Source organism: Thunnus thynnus, chromosome 22 (assembly GCF_963924715.1).
Source record: "Thunnus thynnus chromosome 22, fThuThy2.1, whole genome shotgun sequence".
NCBI classification, from domain to species: Eukaryota; Metazoa; Chordata; class Actinopteri; order Scombriformes; family Scombridae; genus Thunnus; species Thunnus thynnus.
In genome coordinates this window covers 15,946,618-15,974,438 of record NC_089538.1, presented here as the reverse complement: position 1 = coordinate 15,974,438, position 27,821 = coordinate 15,946,618, and the positions used below count along the sequence as shown (strand labels likewise).

The 27,821-nt window shown below is 41.3% G+C and overlaps 1 protein-coding gene across 4 annotated transcripts in view; it reads right to left on the bottom strand.

The window, feature by feature from the left end:
* svep1 (sushi, von Willebrand factor type A, EGF and pentraxin domain containing 1) overlaps nucleotides 1-27,821 on the bottom strand; it is a 109,071-nt gene that overhangs the window by 21,207 nt on the left and 60,043 nt on the right. For all 4 annotated transcript variants that reach the window (XM_067580112.1, XM_067580113.1, XM_067580114.1 and 1 more), the window contains exons 9-36: nucleotides 25,730-25,909; nucleotides 23,086-23,280; nucleotides 19,583-19,701; nucleotides 17,804-17,933; nucleotides 16,406-16,519; nucleotides 13,846-13,977; nucleotides 12,923-13,114; nucleotides 12,551-12,672; nucleotides 12,271-12,376; nucleotides 11,856-12,164; nucleotides 11,187-11,420; nucleotides 10,806-10,967; nucleotides 10,404-10,565; nucleotides 9,712-9,873; nucleotides 7,923-8,011; nucleotides 7,521-7,617; nucleotides 6,626-6,739; nucleotides 5,826-5,939; nucleotides 5,333-5,534; nucleotides 5,058-5,215; nucleotides 4,118-4,316; nucleotides 3,809-3,984; nucleotides 3,477-3,601; nucleotides 3,197-3,326; nucleotides 2,871-3,041; nucleotides 2,382-2,555; nucleotides 2,119-2,238; nucleotides 1,729-1,905 (exon numbers count right to left, since the gene is read on the bottom strand). In XM_067580112.1, the coding sequence (XP_067436213.1) occupies nucleotides 1,729-1,905; nucleotides 2,119-2,238; nucleotides 2,382-2,555; nucleotides 2,871-3,041; nucleotides 3,197-3,326; nucleotides 3,477-3,601; nucleotides 3,809-3,984; nucleotides 4,118-4,316; nucleotides 5,058-5,215; nucleotides 5,333-5,534; nucleotides 5,826-5,939; nucleotides 6,626-6,739; nucleotides 7,521-7,617; nucleotides 7,923-8,011; nucleotides 9,712-9,873; nucleotides 10,404-10,565; nucleotides 10,806-10,967; nucleotides 11,187-11,420; nucleotides 11,856-12,164; nucleotides 12,271-12,376; nucleotides 12,551-12,672; nucleotides 12,923-13,114; nucleotides 13,846-13,977; nucleotides 16,406-16,519; nucleotides 17,804-17,933; nucleotides 19,583-19,701; nucleotides 23,086-23,280; nucleotides 25,730-25,909 (4,365 nt within the window). The remainder of the gene's footprint in view (nucleotides 1-1,728; nucleotides 1,906-2,118; nucleotides 2,239-2,381; nucleotides 2,556-2,870; nucleotides 3,042-3,196; nucleotides 3,327-3,476; nucleotides 3,602-3,808; nucleotides 3,985-4,117; nucleotides 4,317-5,057; nucleotides 5,216-5,332; nucleotides 5,535-5,825; nucleotides 5,940-6,625; nucleotides 6,740-7,520; nucleotides 7,618-7,922; nucleotides 8,012-9,711; nucleotides 9,874-10,403; nucleotides 10,566-10,805; nucleotides 10,968-11,186; nucleotides 11,421-11,855; nucleotides 12,165-12,270; nucleotides 12,377-12,550; nucleotides 12,673-12,922; nucleotides 13,115-13,845; nucleotides 13,978-16,405; nucleotides 16,520-17,803; nucleotides 17,934-19,582; nucleotides 19,702-23,085; nucleotides 23,281-25,729; nucleotides 25,910-27,821) is intronic.

Sequence of the window (27,821 nt, the reverse complement as noted above, 5' to 3'; positions counted from 1 at the left end):
GCAGTCTGTAGGCGCTGAGTGACTCAGTTCCCTGCGAGATAATATGTGGCTTAGAGCCAAGGTGGAGGTGCTGCGGTGGTCAGGCCTTTTAGCCCGCAGCACAGTGGAAGACAGAAAGACAGCTGCATATATAATCACCCCTTCACAGCACCGGGCGTCAGGCATGTGTAGAGGCAGTCACACTGTATGATGTGTGTTTGTGGAAAATGTAGACATGTATTTGTGTCTGAATATGTTAGTGGTACAAGATCTTTGTGTGTTTCCTGTGGTGTTTGAGGACTTCTGCTATCTGTATAACGATACATCTGTGTAATGTCTGTCTGTGTGTTACTCAGAGCCTATTGGCTAAAGTGGCTGAATGCTTTGATGAGGAGTTATTTTATCATATAGAATAAAGAGCAGTTTAATGGTGCAATAGTAATGAATCCATTTCCATTGAGGTTTAAATGCCTTGTTGCGTATTTCACAGAAACTAAAGATTAAAGTACTGTGAATAACAGAAAATATGAAAACTTCCTTACGTACTTTTGTGGTCACACTGCGTAGGTTGTGACTAGACATTTCACATGTTAGGCATATATGTTCGTGGGAAACAGATTGCAAAAGGCGATGTTAGCACGAACACTCAGGCCTCTATGCCACAATAACATCTACTACATGTTTAAAACTATCTGCAGAATGGAAACTAACTACTAACTACTAAGTGAAATACTTATAAACCAAACACATGATGCTAGAAGACATTTACACTAAGTACTGTATCTCCTTTCATAGCGGTGCTACGTTTGCCTCTTGATCTACATTTCACACGTGTAAAGGATAAGACTGGCATGACTCTGTATGTTTCTTATTGTCATCAAATCTCACTAAGATCTAAAACCAACGATGTGTTATTGCATCTCTTAAAACCTTCTGACTTTCATACCCTGTATGTTGCACTCAGCCCCGAGCACATTTATTACTACTGAAGATGTACGTCATTAAAAATGTATCACAAATATTGTTTATAGCTTCATTTTTAAAAAGGCTCAGTGATTTTCTAAAACACCTGGGCACTGTTGATGGCAACACTAAACTGTTCTGGACACAAATGGACGTCAATGGCACAGAGGAATTAAATATATCAAGCTTTGGCAACACAAGCAATACCTGTTGGTAGGATCGATTCAATGTTGGTTTTGGTATTTTCGTGGGATGTTTTGACATTGGGAAGAATCTAGAATATCACCAACCTTATCTTTATTATCTTTATTTCAAAGCTGCACTCTGGATAGATTTATTTTCCTTTCATTTTCTCAAAGAGGTAAAACGTTCCCCTCTTGTGGTAGAAGGTTATGGAAGTGAAATCGGCAAACAGGAAGCTGTTCAATCATTTTGTAGGTGGTTTTTTAAATTTCCTATTTCATGTCTTAGTTATATTTTAATATTTACTCGCTGAGTCTTATAAAAGTGATTAATCTGATGGAAATTTGCACATATGTAGAATAAAACACTCAACTACTTAATGGAATTTGTGCACATCACTGCTACGTATTACTTGAGATGCATGTAGCCTAAATCTGGTGAAAATCTACTTTTAACTTATACAAGATCACATGCTGACAATTAGTTGACCTCTGAATGGCTTCAATTAATCTTTTCCAACAGAAAAGATTCACACTTTGTACAGTACACAAATAGTATGTCTGATAGTGCTTCACTGTGATGGCATGACAAACAACCCCTCACCGCTGCAGTAAGGGACAACATTGTCCCAGCTTCCTGTCTCCAGGCAGCGGAGCCGAGCTGAGCCGATCAGCTCATAGCCGTTCTCGCAGCCAAAGACAACTTCGCTGCCCATCAGGAAGTTGCTGCCTTCTCTGTGGCCGAACTCAGGAGCCCCGGGGTTCTCACACTTCACTGGCTCTGTTAGGAACACAGAGAATAACAGAATAATGTATGGACAGATGAAATGGTGCACAAAGTGTCTTTAATAGGGCCTAAAATAAGAAGAGGATTGTAACTTTTCACTTTTTCAGCTTTGTTTTAATCAGTATTTGTTATTTTTGCTACTAATAGTAATTAAAAGGACAGAAAAATATCTATAAGTGCACTAAAATGCTCATGAGAAGTATTTACCTGTGCAGTTCTTGCCGTCTCCACTGTACGGGTGGATGCAGGTGCAGGTGTAGGAGCCGTCCGTGTTCTGACAGCTGGCGTGATCATCACAGTCTGATCCCAGAGCACACTCATCCACATCTGAACACATCCACAGAAAAGTATGAAATATATTTTGTTACTTGTCAATCTTCCCGACAGGATTTTTATTTTCCATATTTTACTGATATGAAATGTATTTTTATCTGTGTTTATGCCTTTAGATATATTACGTAATGAAGTACCGAGACAGGCTGGTGGATTTCCTCCCCACTTGCCGCTGTTGGTGCAGTGCACTTTGGCGTCTCCCAGCAGGTAAAAACCAGCGTTACACTGATAGTCCACAGAGCTGCCAGCATGGAAGTCCTCCCCCTGAAACAAGCCGTTCTCCAGAGGACGAGGAGACCCGCAGGACACTCCTGTAACACATACAGAGGACAGAGTAATATTATCGAAGACCTGTGTTATTCACTGAGTCTCGCAAATATGTAGTACAGTAGAACCATACATCCGGCTGCTGCAGGACACAGATTGGACACAGATTGGACACAGACTGACAGACACATTTAGATCAGATCAGATTTATTTAATTAAAGATAAATGCCACACTGTGACCATCCAATCCTAAAATACAAGTTTAATTGTCGAGAATAAAACAAAAACACAAGACGGGGACACACAGATATGACTCATTTGCAATGCAAATCAGAGAGCAGTTCATGTCGGTGTCTCACGTTCACAGCTGGGCAGAGGGTGGCTCCACTCTCCTTTATTTTGACACTGCAGCACCGGCTCCCCCAGCAGGTAGAAACCGGGATCACAGGACAGCTGGACCTGGGCTCCGGGGCTCACCTCCACAGTGGAGGCGTGCAGGTGGGCCACGGAGTTCTCCAGCTTGGGGCAGTCTGGTAAGAACAGACACTGAGGTTTTACTTGCATGCAACAGGACAGGTTTAAACTTGAAAGTATTCTCCTCACGAATACAAAGTTAAAACTAATTGTGTACATGCAGCTCGTCATTCAAGGTAATATATTGTTGACGTTTGCGGAGCACCCTTACCAGCACAGAAAATGCTACTGAGGTTTACTTTCACTCGGCCCACAACTCCGCTGAGGAAGTCTGGCCAGGCGAGGACGTTCCCTTTGTGGGTGACATGGGTGTCTGGACAGCTACTCGCCAGGACCTTGATCTACAACGGCAAACATATGACCAGAGGAGGTGAAGTTCAGCTGGTAAAACATGTTAAAAATTACATTCACATAGTTCTTCTTTTATTTCTTGGCAACATATTAAATTACCTGGTTTCACACAGACAAGCTGAGCTCAATCTGATATTTACCTGTTGCGGGGTGAGAACACGATCCCAGATGTTGAGCTGGCTGATGGAGCCGACAAAGGATTCGACGGGGTTGAAGCCCTCGCCCCTCTGGTCCTGGTCCTGACCTAATACCAGCGCCCCTCCAGCTACAGGACACAGGTAAAAGCTCAGAGGTTAACCACTACTCACTGAGAAAGTCCTTGTCTACTTGAATACTGTGTTTATATGAGAATCTTTATTTATTTAGAAACTAAGACATCCAACATTTTATTAAACATTTAACTTCATTGTTATTGCCTATTCAAAACTTTTGTCTTGGCGGAAGAGTGACCAAGCCGAGGATAGCACTACACCTGGGATAGTGGTGCCGACTGACAGGCCTTTTCCTCCGTCTGAGGGCTTCCCATTGATGTAAATTCTCCAGTCACCATCCCAGCTCCTCCAGGACACCCCGATGTGGTACCAGTGACCCGTGTTCACAGCAGGACAGTCAGTGATCCGCTCCCTACCGTTCACATACAGCACCCACCTGTAGGGAGGAGGGTGGACACCGGGGAGAAGAAGAAGATGGTCAAAGAGAGTTTAATGCAAAAGATAGAAGGTATTAGAGAGGTAAATAATAAAATGTGCATTTATTCTCTCTTAATTCTTGGTAAACTGACCCGTTATAGTCTATGAGAAGGAAAGCGTTGTCGCTGCCCTCCACAGCGTAGGAGATGGGTGTGCCGTAATTGGTAGTGTCCGATGACTTCATCCAGAAGGCGCAGGTGATCTCTGTAAGCGCTGGCATCACTCCGTCCATCATCACGTAACCATGGATACCCGACACCTCAAAGTCCAGGTTGAAGGAAGAAGACATCTCTGATAGGACAAATCAGAGAAATATTTATACGAGGAGTGAATAAAAATATTTATTCTTTATAATTGCTGCTGTTTTTGATTTGCTCTTTACAACTTTATCTTCTTCTCGTTGATTGTTCTTGTCGTTTTTTCAATAAATTGTAATTCACATATAATCATGCAAGTGAGACCCACAAGGGGTCGCAGATACAAAGATGAGATATCATAAAATGATAAACAACATTAACTGCAAAAAATATTTTTTCATTTCTATCATCTTATGTTTTGGTGTGAAATACTGAACACTCTGCCTCTTCAAGCGTCTAAAAATAATTAAAATAATTCAAACTGTTGTGGAAAAATCACTCTTCAGTTAAACTACTAACAACTTGATATGAGTTGCGATATGTAACCTGTGACAAGATCCTTCAAGGACCTTCTTTTAATGGGCCACATGTCAAAGAGACCATTTTTTACTGGGAACATTGGTGCAAATCATGTGTTCCACACAACAGCTTTTAAAGTATGTCATAAAATACGCTGGAAAAAAAAACTCAACAAAAAAAAAGCAATAAAAATATCAAATCATCTTCCTACCAGATAAAATCTCATAGCAATCAAATAACTCGCCAGCTTTGCTCAAATGGAAATATTCCCTGAGGTGAAACTAACAGCTGTATAAAATTAACATCAGTAATCTGTCTTTTTCACTTCTTCTTCCTCTACAGTTGCCATGGTGATGCGTCGTCTGTCCTATAGTACCTGTCTCACACCTGGTTCCGTTGAACCCAGGGAGGCAGCGGCAGGTGTAGGTCCCCAGACCGTCCAGGCAGCTGGCCCCGTTCACACAGGGGTTGGGGTCGCACTCGTCCACGTCCACCTCACAGACCCGTCCCCGGTAGCCCTCGACGCACTGACACCTGAGACAGAGAAGCATTATGTATTTACACAATCATTGTTTAGAGGTAACATTACATCACAAGTCTTGTATAAAGACAACTGATGGGATGTCTCAAATACAAATGAATCTTTATTACCTGAAATTGTTAACAGCATCCAGACACGAGCCTCCGTTCAGACAGGGGGTGCTGTAACATTCGTCGACGTTGATCTCGCAGCTATCTCCTGAGAAGCCGGCGGCGCAATTACAAGTGTAACCGCCGGTCAAGTCCTCACACACGCCTCCGTTCAGACAGGGGTCGGACAGACATTCGTTTATCTCCAGCTCACATCGGGATCCTGCAGAAATGTGACAAAGACAGATATGTACAATACATGAGTATAAAGTTCTCATGTTGCACATTTGTATATATACATTACATTACATTTGTATATATACTCTATGTGCATATGTATATGCAGTAATAGAAACAGGACGACATAAGCAGTTTTAATACCCTCCATTTCCTATAATCTGCATGAATAAATATCTGAAGTCATGTAATACAGTGTAACTGTCTGACGAGGAAATCAAACGCCAAAAACTGATATCTGATGGAATGAAAATGTAACACCGTCCTGTTATCTAACCTGTGAAGCCGCCAGCACAACTGCAGGTGAACTTGTTGACCTCGTCCACACACACACCTTCATTCAGACAGGGGGAGGAGATACACTCGTTCACCTCCGCCTCACACAGAGAGCCTGAGACAAAAAGGGGCACGACGTTAAGAGCTGAACAGAGATGGAGGATGAGCAGAAATATTTGTTTATTAAGTGCATTTTAAACAACATTCTGTACTTGTATGAGTCTTTAAATGTTGTTAAACGTCATTACTAAGGTGTCCCATGAAGCAGACATATGTCTTAATTTAAATACAAGAAAATTACAACTGGATAAAACCTTAAAATACTTTCACCTCAAACCATTGTTTTTCCAGTCTTGTATTTTTACTTGGTTTCATATTTTGAGGATTTTGGCTTTTGTTAAATATCACTGTTATGATGGGAAAAGTTTGTTTTTATTCCAATCAAATGGTCACATCATCTTTTATGGCTTAAGACACCCTGGAAAGACTAAAACCATTTTAAACCCAAATGGCAAACCGCGACTGTTCTTCTTTGCACATCAAAGTTGGGTTTTTACCTGACGCAGCAACGACGAGTTGATGGTGGCAAGGAAACATGTTGGGTTTAAGATTATTCAATGAATATGAAATAATGCTGGCCTACATAAAAATGTGGCCTGTAAGTCACTTTTTTTCCAAACCTTCCAAGACCTGGAAATAATTATGCTGATTTTCCATTATTTCATACTGTTCACCCTTTTTATACCCCAGACCTTTGTGTGAAGCAAAAACTAAGCCTTTAGTTCCTAAATGCTCCCTTACCTAAAAATCCAGGCTTACACTGACACTGGAAGTCTCCCATACCGTCCTTACACAGGCCTCCATTCTGGCACGGAGTAGAGTCACATTCATCTATGTCAATTTCACACTTGGCACCTGAGGGGGAAATATCAGATGCTGCATCAAGTATTCATTATAACAGAGTCACATACAAAACAACTAACTGTAGCTGAGATTAATATCTACTGAGATAAAAGCAAACATGAAGGAAAAGCTGATGTCAGGACTAAAATGTGAATGTACTGTATACATTTGGAAAGTAAATGTGGCTGTTTTACATGCTGATTACTGGATTGAGGTCAACTCAGTATGAATCAAAAAAGTCTTGAAGTGGATTTGATTTAAATTTGAAACACTTAACATTTTGATATGTCTGACTGCATGATGTATGTGAGAGGCAGTCTGTAAAAATCATTAAATTGTTCATTCAGGCATCAGTTTGTTTCCATTTGTATTGATTTATTTCTTCTTCTTAGTCATAAAAACAAAATTAAGTGATATAGCATCTTTCTGGAGAAAGTGCAACACGAGTAAGTAAAAACAGAACAAAAGACAAACAAAAAACAATAATGTGATCATGACTTGACATGTTCGCAGTTGATATGCAAATCAAAAGTGGCTTTGAATCTCACTTTTAATAGGCTGAAAGCAGCTGTTTGCTTAGCTGCACAAGTGCTAATCTGTGAAAAAGGGACATCTGTTTTCTAACAATTAAGCTTAAGGAAATTATCTATAACAGCTGATAAGCAGTCTGTCATGACAGCTGGGTAATAGTGATCCCTATTAACCACTACAAACTACTAATCATCTTTATTTAACCGGCCATTGTTAATGAAAGTTGTTGGCTGACCAGGTGAAGCTCTGACTTATGTTTTACCTGTGAAACCAGGCATGCAGGTGCAGACGTATCCGGCCCCGACCTCCTCACACGTTCCTTTATTCTGACAGGGATTCAGGAAGCACTCATGGAAAACCTGCGGAAACAGCCGGATCATAGCGTCACCCGCATGATGCAACACTCTACAAAACCACTACCTCACACTTTGTCTAGTGAGTCATTCAGTAAAACCCCTTCTGCACATTTCACTTCAAATATTAATGTTGCAGTTATTAGTCATGATTTTACTGTCTGTCCATGAAGTCGCTGTAACCATTTTGCTTCTGTGTATTTCTTTTTTTACATACATATATAACAGAGATGCTCCATGTTGGATGTTAACGGCTATAATGATATTTTAAAAAGTTTGCTTTAAAAGATTTTGAAAAGATTAAGACTGACCTGACTGCTGGCTTGGTAGTCCTCGCTGACCTCCACCTCTGGAGCTGCAGTCACACTCTCCTCTTTTGGAAGAAAACTGGAGCCAAAACCTGAGAATGACACCCAGAAAAAAATACAGACAATGTGAGCAAAGGCAAGTCGGAAAAACACAGCAATGATCTTTCCCCTTGCTACCAGACTGGCAGACGGTTGAGATCCAGCTGAACAAAAGTCTGTATTCTTATTAAAAACTGGCAGCATCTCTTAACCACTGTTCATTCCCACACTTCAGGCATGCAGTGTTATTCATTTCCATTCTCCAGCAGCGCAATAAAAGTCATATTATTTCCATTTCCCCCCCTGATCCCGTGCAGTAATCCCTTTTCCAATTGGACTAAGCTGTCACAACACTGATCAGACACCACACAACTGGAGTGATGGCAGTAAGTTTTGAAACTGTAGAGAAGCTGTCACACGGACATAAAACAGTTACATATATTTTGCTTTCTGCTGACTTCAGCTGGCACGACCTGCAGAAATTAGACATAAATCATTTTACAGCTAAACATAACACAAAAGTGTTAAAATAGAACTCTGTGAGTGTGAAAATCACATCTGTTCTCATCAGAGTTTATAGAGTTTATAACCTGAAACTACAGTAGGGGGCAAAGTGTTGGAGTATAGTTTTTGTTTTTAATGTACTAACAGTGTTATCACAGTAAACAACAACAACCCTAAAAAAACTCTGACATGCAAGAAAATACAGAACAAACTATATTTACTATGGCAAAATGTGGAGAAAGCATTTACTGCTTATTACATATCTGTTGTGTTTTATTTCTATATAAGCATCACTTTTTTGTTCCAAATAACTTGAACACTTAATGTTAAAAAATGAATTTCACAGTTTTTCAAAGATTTAATTGAAAATATCTTATAACCTCTAAATTTATGGTAAAACTTTTTTGTCAATAAAGAATGATTTATGAAGATTTCAAAGAATATCAATTTTGGGAAACACAAACCACATTGACATACGGCTACATGCTTAACCCATAAGAACCCACGGTGACACAGGTGTCACCAACCTTTTAATTATTCTGGAAAATTCCTCATACAGCTTTATCCTTGATTTTAACTCATGAAGTCCCTAAGTGACATCTACTGAACATCTTGGTGCAGTCATGTGACCATGTGTGAATCTGTGTACCCATGACATCACTTCCAAAATGGCGGCAGTGTGCCTGGTCAGCAAATGTGACAGAACTAGCTAATTTTAAAAAGCTTGTTTTTTGTTACTAAAGGTACGTTTCAACCCATTTAACAATTCTGATGCTTTAATGAGACGTCCTGTATTACATTTAACCTGTTCTGACCACATTTCTTGAACAAATTGATATAAAACAAGAGATATTGTTATGACATATATGTTACATTACAGATCTTTGACACTGTAGGTAGAATTTCAAAAAAAAAATTCAGAAATGGGTTCCTTGTGGTCCATTTGGTCTGTTTTATATTCCCCATAATTTTCCTTTAAGGAGAAAAGGATCTGGGTCTTGTTAAATGTGTTGCATGTCATTCTTATCATGGTGGCTTTACAATAACAGGAGGGTCTCCAAAATGGGATTCTGACACCTTCATGAGGACCTTAATGGTGGTCTAAGAAAACCCCAAAGACGGTTAAAATCATCTGCATTTCATAGTTTCGGTCACAGGATGAAACATTATGTAGTGGAGCGTCTGTGTGTGTATTTGTATTGGTTTGACTTGGAAAAAGATTTGGGGTCTCCTCAACTGGGACACTTACTGGAGCAATGCTGGATGGTGGTTGCCCCGGTAACCGTGGTGGTTCCATAGAAGGGGCAGGAGAGGCAGTAGGAGCGGCCATGTTCGGGCTGGTAGTAATCTCTAGGACAAGGGTAACAAGGAACCAGACCGGTACGAGAGAAATGGCCCGCCGAACAAGGGACTGTAGAGTAGGGTAGAGTAGAGTAGAGTACAGTAGAATAGAGGAGAGTAGAGGAGAGGAGAGAGGTGAGGAGAGGAGAGAAGAGAGAGGAGAGGACAGAAAAGGGAAAAAAAAGATACAGAGGAATACGAATGAGCAGGCGAAGTGCCTGAATGTCCCAAAAATGTTTAAAAATTGGCATTTGTCAGTTGGAAAATCCAACATCTGTGAGCTCCAAGTCCAAGTTTAAAGGTTACAGTGTATTTTTATATTTTAACTCGGAAACTCAGGTAGCAAGCAGTTCTCAGTTTCCAGATTTATCATCCAACTTTTAAGGGCAATCATATTAAATTTCCAAAGAGGAATTTGCTTTTCTGATATAATTGCTCATGAAGGCACAATAATGACAGATATAACACTAAAGGCAGTTTTTATTTTTGTTACCTAGCAGCATTTGAATAATTTGACGATGATTAATGCCTTTCAAAGGTGAAATTAGCAGTTTGATAGGACATTAAGGGTGTGAGCTCTACACTGTCAAACTGTATCACCTCCACACTCCATCTCGTCAACTGCTCCTCTGGTAACGGTGGAAGTCTCGTCAGGACAGACCAGACACTCCCTGGCGCCGTAGCCAGGTTGGAAGTGACCCAGTGGGCATGACTCGCATATCTCCAACCCGTTCAGAGAGTGACTACCAGGCTTACACTGCCCTGCAAGCACATGCAAGTAACCACATCATGAGGGATATTAAGACACAGAAAGTGAAAAAAGTACAGTTGTACGATTAACACACAGTACGTTTAGTGCTCATTTCAAGCATAATTTGCAAATAATTTGTGTTTAATTTATCCAGCGTGTGGTACCAAATAGCAAGATAGTCACCTATGACAACCAGTAACTGAGAGGTAGTTTATTCTACTTTATTATCAAAATACATGCATGCATCGTACCTTTGCACTCAGCCACGCTGCGGGAGTGCAGGTAGGCCGTGGAGGTTCCCTCAGGGCAGGACTTACACTCCAGCTGACCCTCCTGGTCCTGGTAGGAGCCCAGCCAGCAGCTCTCACACTCATTATATTCCAGAGAGAAGTACGTTCCCACCGGACATTGAACTGCGACACAGTTAGTGATGAAATGGTAAAACTTTTAGAGTCTTGATTTTCTTAATATCCTTATTCCATGTATGTTATGTTGTTATAAAGGTGATTAAACTCTAATCCACAAATAAAGAAGTTGATAATCTGAGTTAAGGTGAGTGAACCCTTCATTTAACGTGGCATAAAATGTTATTTCTTTATAAATAGTGACCGACACAAGGCCTTCCCACTCACCACACATCCTGCCTTTGAGCACAGAGCCCGGCCTGCAGAACAGAGAGGCCTTCTTGCCTTCCAGCGATTTAGGATCGGCTACAATCATCTCTGAGGACACGTGGAAACTGGACAGCGGCTGCTTGGCCAACGTTCGCTTCAGACGATTGGTCAGCTGCTCAAGGGTCCGCAGGAGCCTCCTCTGATTGGCCACTTCGATTGAGTCGTTCCTCGACAGGGGCAGAGGGATGCTTGCTGGGAGAACGGGCAAAGTTTAAAGGACTGATAACTAACAACAGATGGTATAAAATATAAAAACACAGATATACGCAATGAGGATGAGATAATATAGTCATTATGCAAACAATATGCTTATTAGTTATCATGCCTAACTGTGACAAACCTTAAACTAAGCTAACCCTAAAGCCTGACATGAAGTGTAAGACTATATTTTACTTTATTTAATAAAATAGTGGTTCTTCGATACATTTTCATGTGTATTTTATGTTTTTTTTCCTTGTTGTAGCTTGTGTCAGCCTCAATGTGCAATGTCAGTATCCAGAAAGTTTGTCATGGAAGCGTAACAGGGCAATAACTCACAACTCATCAGGGTAAATTAACATTTAGACCACAGTTGATTTTACTGTAAAGTTCATTAAAAACACAAAAATCACATGAAATTCATTCTACCTGTGATGTTGAAAAAGATCTGTATCTTTTGGTCTCTGGTGGGGCCTCTGATCTTTCGGTGCCTCTTGGTACGTTGGGGACGCTGCACGCTGCCGCCTTGCACGCTGCCACGCTGCACGATGCCGCCTTGCACGCCGCCACGCTGCACGCTGCCGCGTTGCACGCTGCCTCGTTGCACGCTTCCGTGTTGCACGTTGCTGCGTTGCTGCCGGCTGGTGAGCTGTCGAGCGCCCGGCACAAAGCCTGATTCGAAGTAGGCGTAGTCCTGGGAGCCCTGAGGACTCCAGTTGTTAGCCCAACCCCCTGGTACTGATGGATATTAAGACAGGAAGAGGGAGGAATAATTATAAAAAAAGATGCTTCACTCAAAGTAAAAGTGTTGGTGTTTAGTGAGGGCGTATTTGTGCATGCATACCAATAGAAAATCCATTCTCATAGTCGTAGTTGTACTCGAGACAGTGACCTTGTGACAGCACCTCCAACTTGCAGGTGACATCATCACTGCTACAAATGTTAGGGAGCTGTGAAGAAAAAAAACAAAGCATGTTTCAGAGATTATTCATAACAAATGGAAGAATGTTGAAGAACATTCATTGGATCCCTACTACTACTCTAATAGGATACATATTGTGTGTGTGTGTGTGTGTGTGTGTGTGTGTCTGTGTCTGTGTGTCTGTGTGTGTACAGCTCCTCACCATTCCTCCCAGTTTAGTGTTGAACTCTCCAGTGAATGACTTGACCAGGTCCACATCGTCACAACGTGATGCTTTAAACAGCATCTCAAAGGGCTTGAACCCGTTGTTTGCAATACGATTCACTGGGAAAGACAAAAATGATTTTATACAGTAAGATGCTTTATTTTAAGTTGCTGCACACAGTATTATGTCCTTAAAATAGTCTAAAACTACACAATAACAATCCTAAAAATAGTATGTGCATTATGAAATTGTGTGCAGCAATGAGACCCACCTGAGATACACACAATAAGTAGTAGCCCAGTGTAGACAGCAGCTAACTGAATGTTTTAATATACTGTATATAAACAGAGTAACTTGTGTTGTGCTCACCTGAGCAGTCGGGTCTGTCTGCAGAGTACGGCGGCTTCCACACACCGTTGTAAGGGCAGAAGTAGCTGTGCACTGCGTCCTTAGTGAAGCTGTAGCCTTCCTTACAGCGAAGAGTACAGTTAACCCCCTCCTCCTCTTCAAGGCAGATGAACTCTCCGTTCATGGGGACATACGGCTGATCACAGGTCGTCCCTGGACAAACACAAGTATGACATCATTCATGCTGGAGCACAATGTGTAAGTAAGTAACTTTATTTATACTGTAGCATCTTTTTAGAGCAGATATGTCACAAAGGGCTTCTATAAAAACAGAATTAAAAACGAAAAAGAAAAATTACATAAAGGCAAGTCTAAACAAATGGGCCTTGAGCTGCTTTTTAAAGGTCTCCACAGATGTTAAGTTCAAAGGGAGACAGTTCCAAAGTTTAGGAGCCACAACCTCAAAAGCTTTAGTCTTAAGCCTAGATCGAGGAACAACCAGCAAACCCTGATCAGAGGACCTTAGAGACCTGCTGGTGATATAAGGCTGCAGTACTGTAATAATACCATCATATACAATCAACACCATAAGTTAAATCAATACTGAAATCCTATTGTTTAACATTATTTGACGAGTATGCAAATACTTTTCAATAATAAACTTTTTAATATATTTTAAGCTAAAATACTGTATGTAATAATGTCTAAGCAGGTGCATGGTCTAAGCAATTCTGTGATCACATACCGTATATTTAGATATACTCACAAACATAGACATTAATGACATGTGCACTGTTTTAGTTTAATTTGATCTGGCATCAGAGTTAGATTACTTTATTTGTTTTATTCATATTTGCATAATTCAATGGTCATAACGCTATTTATACAACAAGATCCAGTAAAAGACATTTAAAGATCCATGATGATGTCTGTCACTTATGTACCTTGTACAGTGACGGTGAGGTTGCAGGTGCGGCTGTTTCCTGCTGTATCAGTGGCGGTGTACTGGACCAGAGTCTCTCCGATTGAGAACAGAGAGCCTGGCGTATGGCTACTGTTCACTATGAGGCGACCACCTGAGACACACATTACAAAAGTGTTGGTAATAGACAAACAGTACATTTAACACACAATTGATTATATTTTGATGTAAAAACACATCATTGTAATAAAATTCCATCAATATTATGACATTTTTAATTAGTGCTGATATTGTAACACTAGAGTTTGATATTGTCCTTTTATGGGGAAGTCCAGTAAAACACCTGTCATAAGAATAATCAAGAACACATTACTGTAATGAAATGAGCGCAATTTATAACCTGGAAGGTTGCAAATTTTTGTTTTCACTCATACAAGTTCAGAACCATTTCTTAAGTGTTATTCTAGTTATCCTGCAGAGGGCAGCCTTAGTCTTACTCCTTTTTCCAGGACTAAATGAGTCACTCTGAGTAAACCATAGAAGTTATGCTAAATAGTGATACGTCGACATGAGAAGAGTGTGTCTGGGCATCACATGGTAGCTCTGGGGATTGGAGAGGGAAAATTGCTACAGTCTGGTTGGCTTTAAAAAAAAAAAAAAAAAAAAAAACTAAATGTGAAGAGAGTGATGGATGGGGCTTTGGGAGAGGCAGCGGTGATGAGATGTGGTGTGTGTGTGTGTGTGTGTGTGTGTGTGTGTGTGTGTGTGTGTGTGTGTGTGTGAGAGAGATCCTGTGGGCTGATACACAGGTTCTGGACAAAAACTAATAAAAAACATCTGAACTAAGTGTCAGAGACAGGAGTAAAAAAAACAAAAAAGAGAAGGTGGGAAAACTCCTTTCCGTCCACTTCATCTAACCCGTTACAACACTTACAGTAGAGACGTCGTTCCAACAGGGCTGACACACGTCTGGCCTGCTGGAGTCTGGTGTCTCCCCTTATATATAGCCAGTGTGTGTGTTTGTACATGTGTTTATGTGTGGGTCTACCAAGTCGCGACTATATATAGAGCTGGCATCAGGGTGTGGGCCTGGAAAAACAAAACACTGACGTCGAAGCAGCGCTCTGCTGATGTCATGTGGCCCCAAAGCAGCCACAGCAGCCTGTTATTACAGTATATGTGTGCAAGACCAGCGTGTGTTTGAAGGGGGTGCACCTCTGCAGACACGTGGGGGGAATGATCACTTTGGGGCCTCAGGAGCGAGACATGGAGTTTGAGGCCTGTGATTGTGTGTCCGTTAATGCCTGCCTACATTTCTGAGCACACACACACATGCACACAAACACATATCTGAGCACTGAGTTAGTGTCACTCATGTGTGTGTGTGTGTGTGTGTGTGTGTGTATGGAGCCAGAGCCAGTGAATTTCATGGGCCTGGCTGTGGGCTGGATCCCTGGAGAAGTCTGGTTTGTTGTCTGTCACCACCATCGCTGTTTGGGTACAGCGAGAGAAAGCCTGCCAGCTCTACGATATTTAATCTATTTGTCAGAGTAGCCTTGATACTCTTCTTTACAGCGGGACTTGAACTGCCCTTGAACAAGAAATTGAGGCTGTGCCGCTCGAAAAATGTCTTTGTGTAAAATAGTAAAGTTTTTACACAAAGGAGTTATTGCACTTTTACAATATTAAATGAATCTGACAGATGTTACTTTAGAGATAAAGCTTTCACATACAAAACATACAGTAAGATCATAAAGTGTTCAACATAAGATGCTGCTTACACATGAACTTACTTACACTTTGAATGACGCTGACAGGTTTGATTTTTCATAATGAGTACTAATGTTTGAGTACAATTTGCTGCCAGTACTTCTGTATTCATGTAAATTTCAAGTGGAAAAATGTTACTTAGTTATCATTTAAGCAGAAACTCAATACTCATTCCAGTGCTGCTAATGTGACCTATGTGGGGAACTAAATTGATATTTTGCTGGAGCGTCTACTTTGCTCAGACAGTCATCTATTGTATATTGTGGTCACTCTGATTAGGAAAGAAAAAAAAAAAAAAGATTTGAGCATTTAAAGCAATTAACTCTCATATGAGTTAAGTACCGGCTGTGCTCACATACTGTAATTATACAAATGACTGTGTGAAAAATGGATGGAATGAGCACAAATTCCCACAAAAGAACATTTTTCATAGAGAAAACACCTGCTTCTCTTGACTGCGTCCATCTGGTAAAACATTAATGACATTAACAGTCGCTGTAGCAACAGCTTAATTTGTCCGCTATTCTCTATCTCTCTTAAACACAGACACGCTAATGAGGTATTTATGCACTCAATGACAATCCATCCTCTCTGTCCAGTGTCTCTCATTATAATGGACACACACACACACACATATACACACACAGAACAGCACAGAACCCTACTCCTGATCCTTTTTTTCCAGTCACCCAATGGAAAAGATCCTGTTTAACCATCATCAGTGGAGGAAGAGGGTGGAGCGGAGTGGAACAGAGGAGCAAAAGAATAAACCATCTACGGAGCTGCCATCTGAGAAAGGCGACCAGACATACCTGAGTTGTCGGAAAACTGTGGCACCTCCCAAACAACTGCCGTCTCCTTCTCCGTGTCTGTGGCCTGGACCGACGGCGGCGACCTGCACCTGTCAATCACCGGAGGCTCCGTATCTAGAAAGGGGATATAAGGTTGTTAACGGTAGTTTTTTTTATGTCTGATGGCCAGATGGGGAACACACAATAAAAGCGGCAACATTTGTGAACATTATACATATTGATGGCGGTCATTAAACATTCACCAGCTGTGAAAAACAAACAGACTGCAAAACTCAAAATTGCTCCCAAGACTGGAATAGATTACGGCGTTATTAGAGATGTGGTACACTGTGATCTGACTTTTTCAGTGCAGCGGCAAAGAGTGTCAGAGGGCACTAGTTAAACACAGGTCTCTAATAAAAAACCACAACGTTCCACCCCCATAATAACATATGGAAATGTTCACGGCTACCACTCTTGAGGTTTCTCCCACTGACTGCTGTGATTATTGAGCGGTTGACATGGGACACCCCTGTTTTTTACTCTCTGCTGTTACCCTGTTTTTCACCTGCTGGCGCGTACGGGCTGCCTGACTGTTGAGCGTGTTGATTATAATACAGTTTTACTCTGAGTGACAGAGGTAAGCTGCGGCACGGAGGGAAACTGAAGGAATAACAAACAGATCAGGTGGTAGGACTTTTCCTGTCACATTGCAGCTGATAGAAGTGTTCCATTATGAAATTTCTTCCACATCATGTGACACGGATCTGTTATTTTCTACTCGACGAAAAGGTGAGTGCAAGAGTTGCATTTTTTCAGTTCTGATATGGAACAAAAGTGGTCGATATTAGGTTTCAGGGCGGCACAAAATCCAATCAAATGTAACTTACATGCGATTTAGATTTGAATGTTTCATTGAACTCAGTGAGCCCTGCCTTGAAACAATAAATATTATGCTACTCATGTGTAAGTTATCTCAGTCTATAAGTATGCATACTGTAGCAGTTCATCTGTGTGTACTTGAGCCAGCATTAGCAAACAAGCCAAAACAATGGAAAGAAAGTCAAATAGCAGACTTTATTGTCATTTGGGGAGATGCCTTGACTCTGTCAAAACTTATTGGCGTGCATATACTGTAACCGATATGTGTTCAAAACATATGGAAGAAGTCCAGATGCTAAAAAAACAAACAAATGAGATATCTTTAAGTCTTTTTTCTGATGTCTTTAAAGCCAGTATGTGTAGAAATGCATGGGTGAGGGGTGGTCGACTGCGCGTGATTAAATTCTACACATACTGTTTTTTGTGAAAGTGAAATGGGGCACAAATGGCCAACAGTGTGAACAAAACTTTTTCCTCTCTCTCACTAAATCAAGCAATGGGAGACATTCCTCAGACCATATGGAAGGATGAGCTCACCAACGACAGTGACTGTGAAGGAGCAGTTGGCCTGGTTCCCGGAGCGGTCCCTCGCAATATAGGTGATGGTCTCCTTTCCGATGGGGAACAGCTGGGGAGGAGTGTACACTGGTTTCACCTGCACCACCACCTGGAGAAGTGAGAGACGGTAAAAATATGAAGAACTGACTCAAAAGTGCACCTCATGAGGAGAGTGCTAATGAGAAATGTTGTTCTCTGCCAGCGTCTGCAAAGTTTTTTGAAACCTTTATTTATTCAGGGGAATTTCACTGAGAGTAATGCTCTCTTTTTGGCTGGACCGCAACATCTGGGCCAGCCCTATAACCACGGTTGTCCGTGAGTGAGTGACTGAGTGCCTGAGTGAGTGATGAAGTTTCACCGATGGTCGGCTGGCTATGTTGGAGTTTCCCCATTGACTGTTGCTCTTTCAAAATGAATCAGCACGAGATGATGGAAGCGGACGACAGCAGTGATGCAGAGCGACTGTGTTTCTGCTCTGAGAGCTCTGACGCTCTCAGCTCAGGTGTTAAATGCAGTGAAATTGGCTGAAATCTTGTTTAAACAGATGCCGTCTCCTCTACCGATTGACCTTCCGGCTGACAGCGCTGTCAGCAGCCGGCAGGAGAGACGCTCCGTGGTGCGTTTGGATTTTATAACTGAACTACTACCAGGACGCAAGCGTTTTATTTCTTATTTATTTCTCTGACGTTTTCACATCACAAACAAACGATGAACAACAGCATTAAAACACGAGTCTTGCAGGTAAAACACTTGATTTGACTGTAACTGCGGTAACTGGACGGAGATGAGCCTCCTGAATTTGCACCCAAACTGCTGTCAAATCTTTCATTTATAATTTCCACCGCATCCTCCACGATCATCAACCAGGAAAGAGCCAGAAAAAAGGTGCAGAGAGGCATGAAGGAGAGCGCACAGTTAAAGTGCCCAAAGTAACAATCACACATCACAACACTCAACACGGAGTGAAAAATGAAACATCCACAGTGTGAAACGGATGACAGAGCAGGGGGAGTTAACAGCTAATTAGAAAAGTTATAATCAGAATTAAAATAAGTTCTCTTTCAAATTAAACATCCCAAGATGAGTGGAAAATATTGTTATTGCAAATGCAATATTAAAACCAAACTACTCAAATGTAGCTTAACCATGTCATGTGATGCTACTTCAGTACTTTACCAGTAAATATTACTGGGACCACTACAGAAAATTGCAGATGAACATTTAATATCCATGAATTCACATTATAGATGCTACCACTGACTATCCCAGTAACAAAAAGGCCATAGTTTCACACATTGACCACACACGGTACAGCCATATACTAGGTTTTGACCTGGTCTTGTTATGGACCTGAAGAGGTAACAGTATATTTCATAAGGAAAATAGCAAAAAGGATAGAAAAGTCAGAAAGACAATTTTGTGCAACAGAATGTTTTTTTTGTACATTCTTATCGCATTAATCATTTTATGACCCCTCAGATTTATCTTGGGACTCCTTCAGGGGCCCTGACCCTCAGGTTGGGTTCCTTGATTCACAATCTGTCAATGAATCAGTTAGTCAATAGAAAATGAATCATCAACTTATTATGATAATTAAATAATCATTTAAGTCATTTATCAGCAAAAATGCCAAACATTGTCTGGTTTCATCACATCAAAAGTGAGAATTTACTGATTTTATACGATTGTAAATTCATAGAGAGTAAATTTGGGTTAGCTGTTGGCTGCATCCCTACTGCACTCTGCGAAGTCTCTAACCTCCTCTTTAGAGTTGTCAGTGGCAACAGGGACGTTCCAGCTGATGTTGGCGGTGCCGCGACGCTCATCTGTCTCTGCAATAATGTCCCCCGGGCACTGGATCCATGGCGGTTCAGCATCTGAGGAGACACAGTTAAAAAAATAGAATAATATATATTTTAGAGGAACTAGAGAACCAGAAGAAGACACTGCTTCGTCTGAATCAAACAAAGTAAATCACATCCATACTATCCTTCATACACACTGACCTCAGACTACTCGTTGTTATCACTGAGGGAGGAGGTGTGATGTCACCTGACCCTTAACCTCTTTAATCTCCAGACGTCACACACTTTATTGGTCATTACAGAATCAAAGAGAAAGTGCAGCACTGTTGCTGTTCCAACCAGACCGAAGCCCAGTGAGGTTATATTTACATGTGGTTATAACTGTCCCTTATCTCTGTCCATCCATTAGCTCAACGTGAGACCACGATAGTAAAGAGCGTAGGTTAAAAGAGATGGAAGTGAATTTATGTGTGAAATATGCTTTATGTCATTGTCAAAACAGTCGGACTCCTGGAAACTCTTGCTTCATTTTGGATAAATGACACCTTTAGGTCAAGTATTGATACGATTGTGGTAGCACATACCACAGGAATGACATAAATTAAGCCTGAAAGCTGTAAAAGAGAAAAACGGATGGTTAAAAAAAGAAGGGGGTAAAGTCGCTGTTGTTTTTTCAGTTTTACAAGGAGGAAACTGCTGCCTCCTTTCCCTGTGATCTCTATTTGGAGCTTAACCCAGTCAATCCCAACAGAACACCATTAAGTTGCTATCTGATTATCTGTCAACATATTAATAACGCTGGTGCGTGTGAGCAGAAGTAGCTATTATGCTTGGCCGTAACCCGTCCTGTTGTTATGAAAATCTGAATCAAAATTTGGTTGTGTCCCATTCTCCTGAATGGGGGAATAGGCTGTCAAAAGCTCACTAAATAGTTGCTTATGTTACTTATTGGTTGTTATGTTTTTGTAAACTATTCACATTACAGCTGCGGACACTTGACCCATATGAAGTCAGAAAGGTTAGTAAAATGGTTTGACTTGAGGAAAACCTTATTTTGAGTACATGTTTGTAGTTCCAATCTCAAAAATGTAGTCATTAGTCACGAGGCTGTTGCAAGACAGCAAGAGTTGCTGTCAGTTGTATCTCATTACTAAGGTTACTGTTGTGTAATGAGCTTTTGTGGTCATCTGTTTCATATATTGATATTTTTTTCTTTCTTCTTCTGTGTAAAGCCTCTTTGAGTATATTGAAAAACACTATATTATTATAATCCATCATAAATACTGAATGCAATTATTCACAAGAAATATTTCTTCATTTTCAGCCTCAGTTAGCCTGAAAGAAAAAACATATCTGGAGCTGATTACAGACTTTACTGTACTTTACTTACTATACTTAATGTATTTATAGGTACAGTAAACAGCAATGGGACTTGCAGTAGCACAGAGATTTGAGACACACAGCTGTGTCTGCAAGGTCCCAGACAAGCAAGAAAAGTCTGACTGCAGAGAAGCTAATAGCGAACACTCTCACTTTCACTGTAATTAACTTGCCCTTGAGCAACACACGGAGGGTGACGCTATATTAGATGATGGGTTGCTCTCTCAATATGAGGCATGGCGTCGTTAGAGAAAAAAAAAAGTTTGGCTGGTGGCAACTCAGCAGCCGCTATGACCCTCTGATGAGACAGTTTTTTCCTTTGTTTCAGTCTCCATACTGTACAGCATGTTGTAATAATGTGAAGTCAGCACTGTTCGGTTCAACTCAGTTCAAGCCTGATGTAAGCCTCCAACAGTTGAATCTCTAATCGATCGACAGTGGTCATGCCTGTTGCGTTGTGTAAGAGAGCTGTTCCCATCTGGACCTGATGACCCATCCGCTTAGGCATCCATCTCTGCTAAACACTAACACACATAGCTCCAATCGGCTCCATTCATCTTCATAACAAGGGAGGACTATTTAACTTTGAGTGTCATCAACATGAAGTGAGAAGCGAAAGAAGCCAGGAGCTTACGAAGATTTCTCTAAAGTTTATTATAACATTCTCCTTCTTGATCTCCTGATAATGTGCCCTCCCTCTTTCTCCTGTTACATCTCATCTAAATTTTCTCTTTTTAGTCTCTTTCTCTCCACCCTGCTGCTTATTTTAGTCAATTTATTGCAAAAGGAATCTGATAAACTGCTCTTCTCCCCGTCACATCATTATGAAACACCCACGGATGACTCATCCTCCCTTTTCTCACCTCCCCGTCCTCCCCTACCGCACCATTCGTTTTCATCTTTATGGCACCTCTTCCTCTCCTTAACGACAGCAGTTCCTTCATTAGCAGACTTTCTCCACGAGGAAACGAGGGAATTGAGGACATTCAAGGGGAGGCAGGCGAGAGTCACGCTGCACCACCTGTTTCACCTGCGAGGCATCTGGAGGGCTGCAGCCCATTATAATGATCTCCAGAGCCCAGTCGGTGTGGATGGGAGGGAGCTCGGACATGGTATGGTTTGAGTTAGTGACCTGAGGCCTGCTTCAAAACGAGGTTAGCGCCATTCTCACCATTCACAAAGCAGAGAAAAATGCAGAGAGAGGGGGAATGGAGAATGGAAAAACCTTTCCGTCCAAGTTTCCTGCTGTTTTCTCTTGATATCTCTTTCTCCAAGACTTCTGCATCTTTCTTTCCCCTTCTTTCATAAATAAACCCACACATTACAAGTGTCACTCATTCGAGCCCTGTAAAAGTACCTGTAATCCCAGGCTGTCCTACTGAACTGGACTTACAAACTACCTACAGTGGGAAAGCATGATGACAGAGCAAATGCAGCCAAGTAAGAATACAAAATAAGGCCATAAATACCAGTGGGGACATTTTTTTTAAATCTGTTAAGCTGTTTCCATTTTTTCCATTTCCCATTTTTATATACTTCCTTGAATTAAAGCCATGTCTGCTGTAGAGGCATACATACAGACTTTAATAAAGTAGCTCTACATCTTTGGAAATACGCCTGTTCGCTTTCTTGCTAAGAAACAGGTGAGATCAATACCACTCTCATGTCTGTGCGAAGTCAGGAAGAACTCACAAGAGCCAGGCTAGCTGTTTCCCCCTCGCTTCCAGTCTTTATGCTAAGCTAATTGCCTCCTGGCTCTGGCTCCATACTGAGCACACAGACATGAGAGTATTAATCTCCTCGTCTAATTCTCGTCAAAAAGGCGAATAAGTGTATTTTCCAAAATGTTGAACTTTTCCTTTAAGTATACCCCCAATTAAATTACCAAGCTAATTGGTGAAAAAGCTAAACCTCGTTATCCCATCTCCCCTCAACCCAGCAGGGTGTCTTGACCCCAACGTATTTCACATCCTTGTTATGAACCTTCAACCAATTTACCAGCTGACCCTGACCTCTGACCCCAGGAAACACACACACACACACACACACACACACACACACACACAGTGCATTTACCTGTACAGACTGCTTTATGGACATTAGCGGTCCAGTTGCCAGAGCCTAGACACACTGCCTTTCTATGTCCCTGGAGACTGTAACCTTGACGACAGGTGAGCAGGCAAATGGAGCCCGGCGACACTGCCCTTTTCCCGCAGGCAGGGGGCGACAGCAGGATGTTCTTCAAGGGGGTGATGGGGGGACAGCGCACCTCTGGGGAGAGAGTGGGAGACAGAGAGATGCATCTGATAATCAAATCAGTCATTGTGGTGTGTTGTGCAAAAAAACATCTGCAGACCAAAACTGGGCCTGACAGTCAGAGCGAGACGCTGCAGACTGGATCTCATGACTCTCTTTGTTTATTATTCGTTATCAAAAGTAGTTGATCGAGTTTCCATTTCATGCTGCACCATCGATACTGCAGTTAGATTATCGTGCATTAATGGGATCAGACTTCATACAGAGAAAAACTTCTAGTAAGTATTAGAAGATAAGGAAGATCTAAAAAAAGAACCAGAGCGAGCGAAACAAATGTTTGGAAGATCATGAGCATGTTTCCTGTTCTTTCCCGTTTTTACCCGAATGTGATAAAATCTTAATCTGTGCAGCCTTGACGTAAAATGCTGGCAATAAGGCTATTTTCAGGGGGTGTATATCAAACACTGGCACAAACACAACAAACATATGGTCGGAAATGAACCTAAGAAAGCAATGACCGCAGCACTCATGCAGAGCGCCGGAGGTTTTATATGCATTTTTGGGAGTCGAGCTGTTTTGGCTTTTACTTGATGATGGACGGATCATTCTAATTCTCTCCCCGCTAAAAACCTGTTTCATTGGCTTTAGCTTGTAAGAGCTATAAAAAGGAAAAACTCACTGAGAGGAAGATTCAACATAGCGGATTTCAAACGCATGAAAACATATCTCTCCATCCTCTCAGGGCAGTCGAGGCGATCCCGTTTCACCACAGTGCAAACAAACACTAAAACAAACCGCTCAGCTGCATCGGCAGCCCACAGAGCCCACTTAGCTGTGTTAAAGAGGTAACGACAGTCTGCAGATGGTCAAACAAACAAGCTGTAAGTCAGTCAGAACGTTGGGGCCTAAGAGCCTAAGAGATGGTAGTTATCGATTACAGAGTTTTCAAGAAGCGGATGAGTCAGGTTTTTTTTTTTTTTTTAAATAGAGCTGGTTTGTTGGAAGTGAGTCAGCGCAGGCCTGAGCAGTGAAGCCGGAGATTTGCGGTCAAACACTCTCACACTGTCCCTTTTTTGTGTGTTGGTGTGCCTGACATGAGTGCTCTCTGTGGCGGGCATGAGTGTGTGCAACTATTTTAGCTTTAACTATCAATTTTGAAGTGTGTGGGTAATTTTGTGTGTATGCAATCGTGCTCGTGTGTATATGTGGTGACTATAGCTTTGCAATGAGAAAGCAGATGTATCTTTCTCTGGATGATGTATAATCCACACCATATGTTTAATCACTGTATGACTCTATGTTCTCATGTGGATTTACATACGTGTGTATAAACCCACATGTTTTTACATATAAATAACCAGATCATGCACTCTTTTCAGGGTCGTTCTTTTGATAAATGATCTTTCTGTTTTTTCAGCCAGACTAAGCTGACGTTAAAAAGATAATATAAGCTTACAGTTAAACGCAGTCACGCTGCATGAAAGATGTACTGCCAGAGAGAGATGTATGTGTGTGTGTTTGAGGCAGGATTTATTATGGAAAAAATGCAAATTGAATAACCAAATAAAGAAATCTAATTTAACTCATTTAACACAGAACCACAAGACTTTGGATGGAGACACGACAGATGAAAATAACCAAAAAAAAAAAAAATGGTGGCTGAGATAGATGTAGATGTAGATGTACTCTCTTAGAGAGGACGTAAGAAGAGTGATTAAAACAGGAATGAACTATGACCCAGTGTCCTCGAGCAGATTTTTATCAAGTTTTTCCAACATAGATATATATATAATATAAAGTTCATTTATTTCTCAAAGCCATGATATAAATTAGCTGTTAAATGAGTTTGAAAAATGTGACTGAAACTTGAATACAGTGACAACCATGTTTGCAAAATGATTGATAGTATAAAACTAGTTACGTCTCACTTTTTGAAATAACATAAAACACATAAAATACAGACACATAAAACAGCTACGCCTGCGTTTTTTTCCCCCTCTGGTGGCTTCAAACTTCTTGGTGCTTGTCCAAACAGATTGTGGCACTTTTTTTAAATGAGCTCTTTCATTCTTGCTATTAATCATGGGGCTTTCTGAACCTCTAGGATCTTTATGTGTCCTTCTGTGTTTTGGAAACATACTTTGCCTTTAGATATTAGGTCATAAATGTCACTGAAAGCACAAAAAATACATTTTGAGACAGAACTGCGTGCTGCAAAGACATGTATACATGCAAATGAATGTGTAGGTCGAAACAGGAAGACAGTGTTCTTCAAGTTCAGATGGAGCTAAAGAGCTTTAATAGTTTCTCATATTTGCAGATGGTGGACTAAGTGAAAGGCTGATGGAAAAAATTACTTCAGCTGCTCCAAACACAACACCTCATGACATTGTGAACCAGAATTTTTCTCCGTGGTTGTCTGGTATTTTTTTTCGGGGTGAAATAGAGGGTGATGAAGGCTTACCCACACACCGAGGTTGGGGTCCACTCCACTGGGAGTTGGCCTGGCAGGTGAGTCTGGAGTCTCCCTCCAACCTGTAGCCTCGCTCACAGCCCACCTGACACTCGGCCCTGTAGGAGGCACCGCCGTCACTGCACTTCAGGAAGCCGTGCTGGGGCCGAGAGAGGGGCGGGCAGGAGCGTACTGCGGACCGGAAAAAATAAACATGAGTTATGTTTTCGAAGATCCATTTCTTGTGTTTTTAAGGTTTATTTTTCTTTTACCCTCTTCAATTTATTAGTGTTTAATTTGCTCTGAGTACTTTTGAATGGTTTTGAAAACTGAAACAATACAGCAACAGAGAAGGGAAGTCTGGAAGTGATAGAAAGGGAGAGTAACTGATGCAAAAGCAACAAACAGGGGTAATAAAAAGCACTGTCAAATACCTCTTATGGTTTATTTTACACTCAAATTCAAGTAAACATACATTTTTAATTGTCAATCAACCTAAATCTGAACCACTGTTACTCAGCAAACCCCACCCGTGTGCCTCTTTGAGATGACTAAAACAAATGCTTATTATCTAGTTATTAATATATGATTTGCAAATGATTTTCATGCCAAGTCTGGGAAGTTACTGGAAAACACAGTTACTGTATATCAATCATAAGAGGTGGAGAAAGTAGTAAATCAGCTGCAGGAATGTACAGCACTATATCATCTTTAGCTATGACTTGGGGCCTATCATTTAACCCAAAGCGTGAAAGTCCCCATGAAATGAAAGAAAAAATCCTCATGTGTGTCTGTTGAGTTATGTTGAGGTCTAGAAAAGGGTGTGTAGTGTGTTATTTCTCATCATCACCCATAGACAGACAGGCGGTTCAGAAGAGACCCCCCCCCCCTCCCCCTCCCTCAGGGCTTAACTAGCTGGGAGGTCCTACAGTACAGTATGTGGCAGAGACTAGACTAAGTGTAACACATACAAGCAAACGTATGCACACACACTCAGAAAAATATATACTCGAAGCCACATAGTATAAATCTTCAACACGCCCTTGAATATTCAGTGTCTTGGTATTTCTATGAGTCACACTGTTGCCGTCTTTCTGTTAAAACTGGCACTAATCTCTTGACCTCTTTAACTTCCTTTTTCCTTTCTCTCTTTCTTGAACTCTCGTCACATTCTTGCTTCTATACAATCTTCCGTCCTTCCTTTCGTCATATCCTCTCTTCCTGTCGCTATGTCCTCCGTGAACTCTCTCTCTCTCTCTCTCTCTTTAATTGAATCCTCCCTACCTTTCTTCCTCTCAACATCTGGCCTGGCAGAGAGCAGCGGTCTTCCCAGTAAAATGTCGATTCCTCATTCAGTCTAAACACATATGATCTCATTACCGTGCGAGGCAGCTGGGTTCACGTGAGAATCGAGAGATCACGCGAGAATCCATCTTGTCAGGTTTCAAGTTATGCCATCGTGTCGGGACCAATCAGCGTAGCTGGAACTACTGGCGGCTACAGGCGTGGTTTAGGTGTGACGAGAGCGGGAAGCGATAACCCGTGATAGGCGGCGATAGACAGATGGTTCATCCAATCACTCGCCAAGCATTTCTTGAAAGCGCCTCAGATGGTTCTGTGTAACAAACCATCTGGCTTGTCAGGTTAATGATCTCAATACACGGCACGAAATCTTTACACGTCGACGGGTTCCCTGGTCTCGCTTCGGGTCGTCGGAGGCTCACAGGAAAGTGAGAACAACAGATAAACTCATATCCGATTTAATGCTACGTACATAAATGTTTTTGAAAGTTCGCAGACATCAGATGAGAGGCGGCAGGACTTTGGACTCAGCACTTTGATGAATGTCCCATAGTTTAATGAGAAACGATATGAGACATGTGGAGTAGAGGAACCTGCCAGGATCAATCAGACAAGCTTGTGTGTTTGCGTGTAATCACTATACACTATAACCAAGAGCGCTGTATTGCTGATGCAACATGCCAAAAGTTACTTACACATATTGGAGACTTTCAGTTCTTGCTAGCGACATAATTGATAACACACCATTGATTTCCTCTGGAGCTCAGTGATCAAGAAATTTTGCTGATTTGAAGTTGATCAA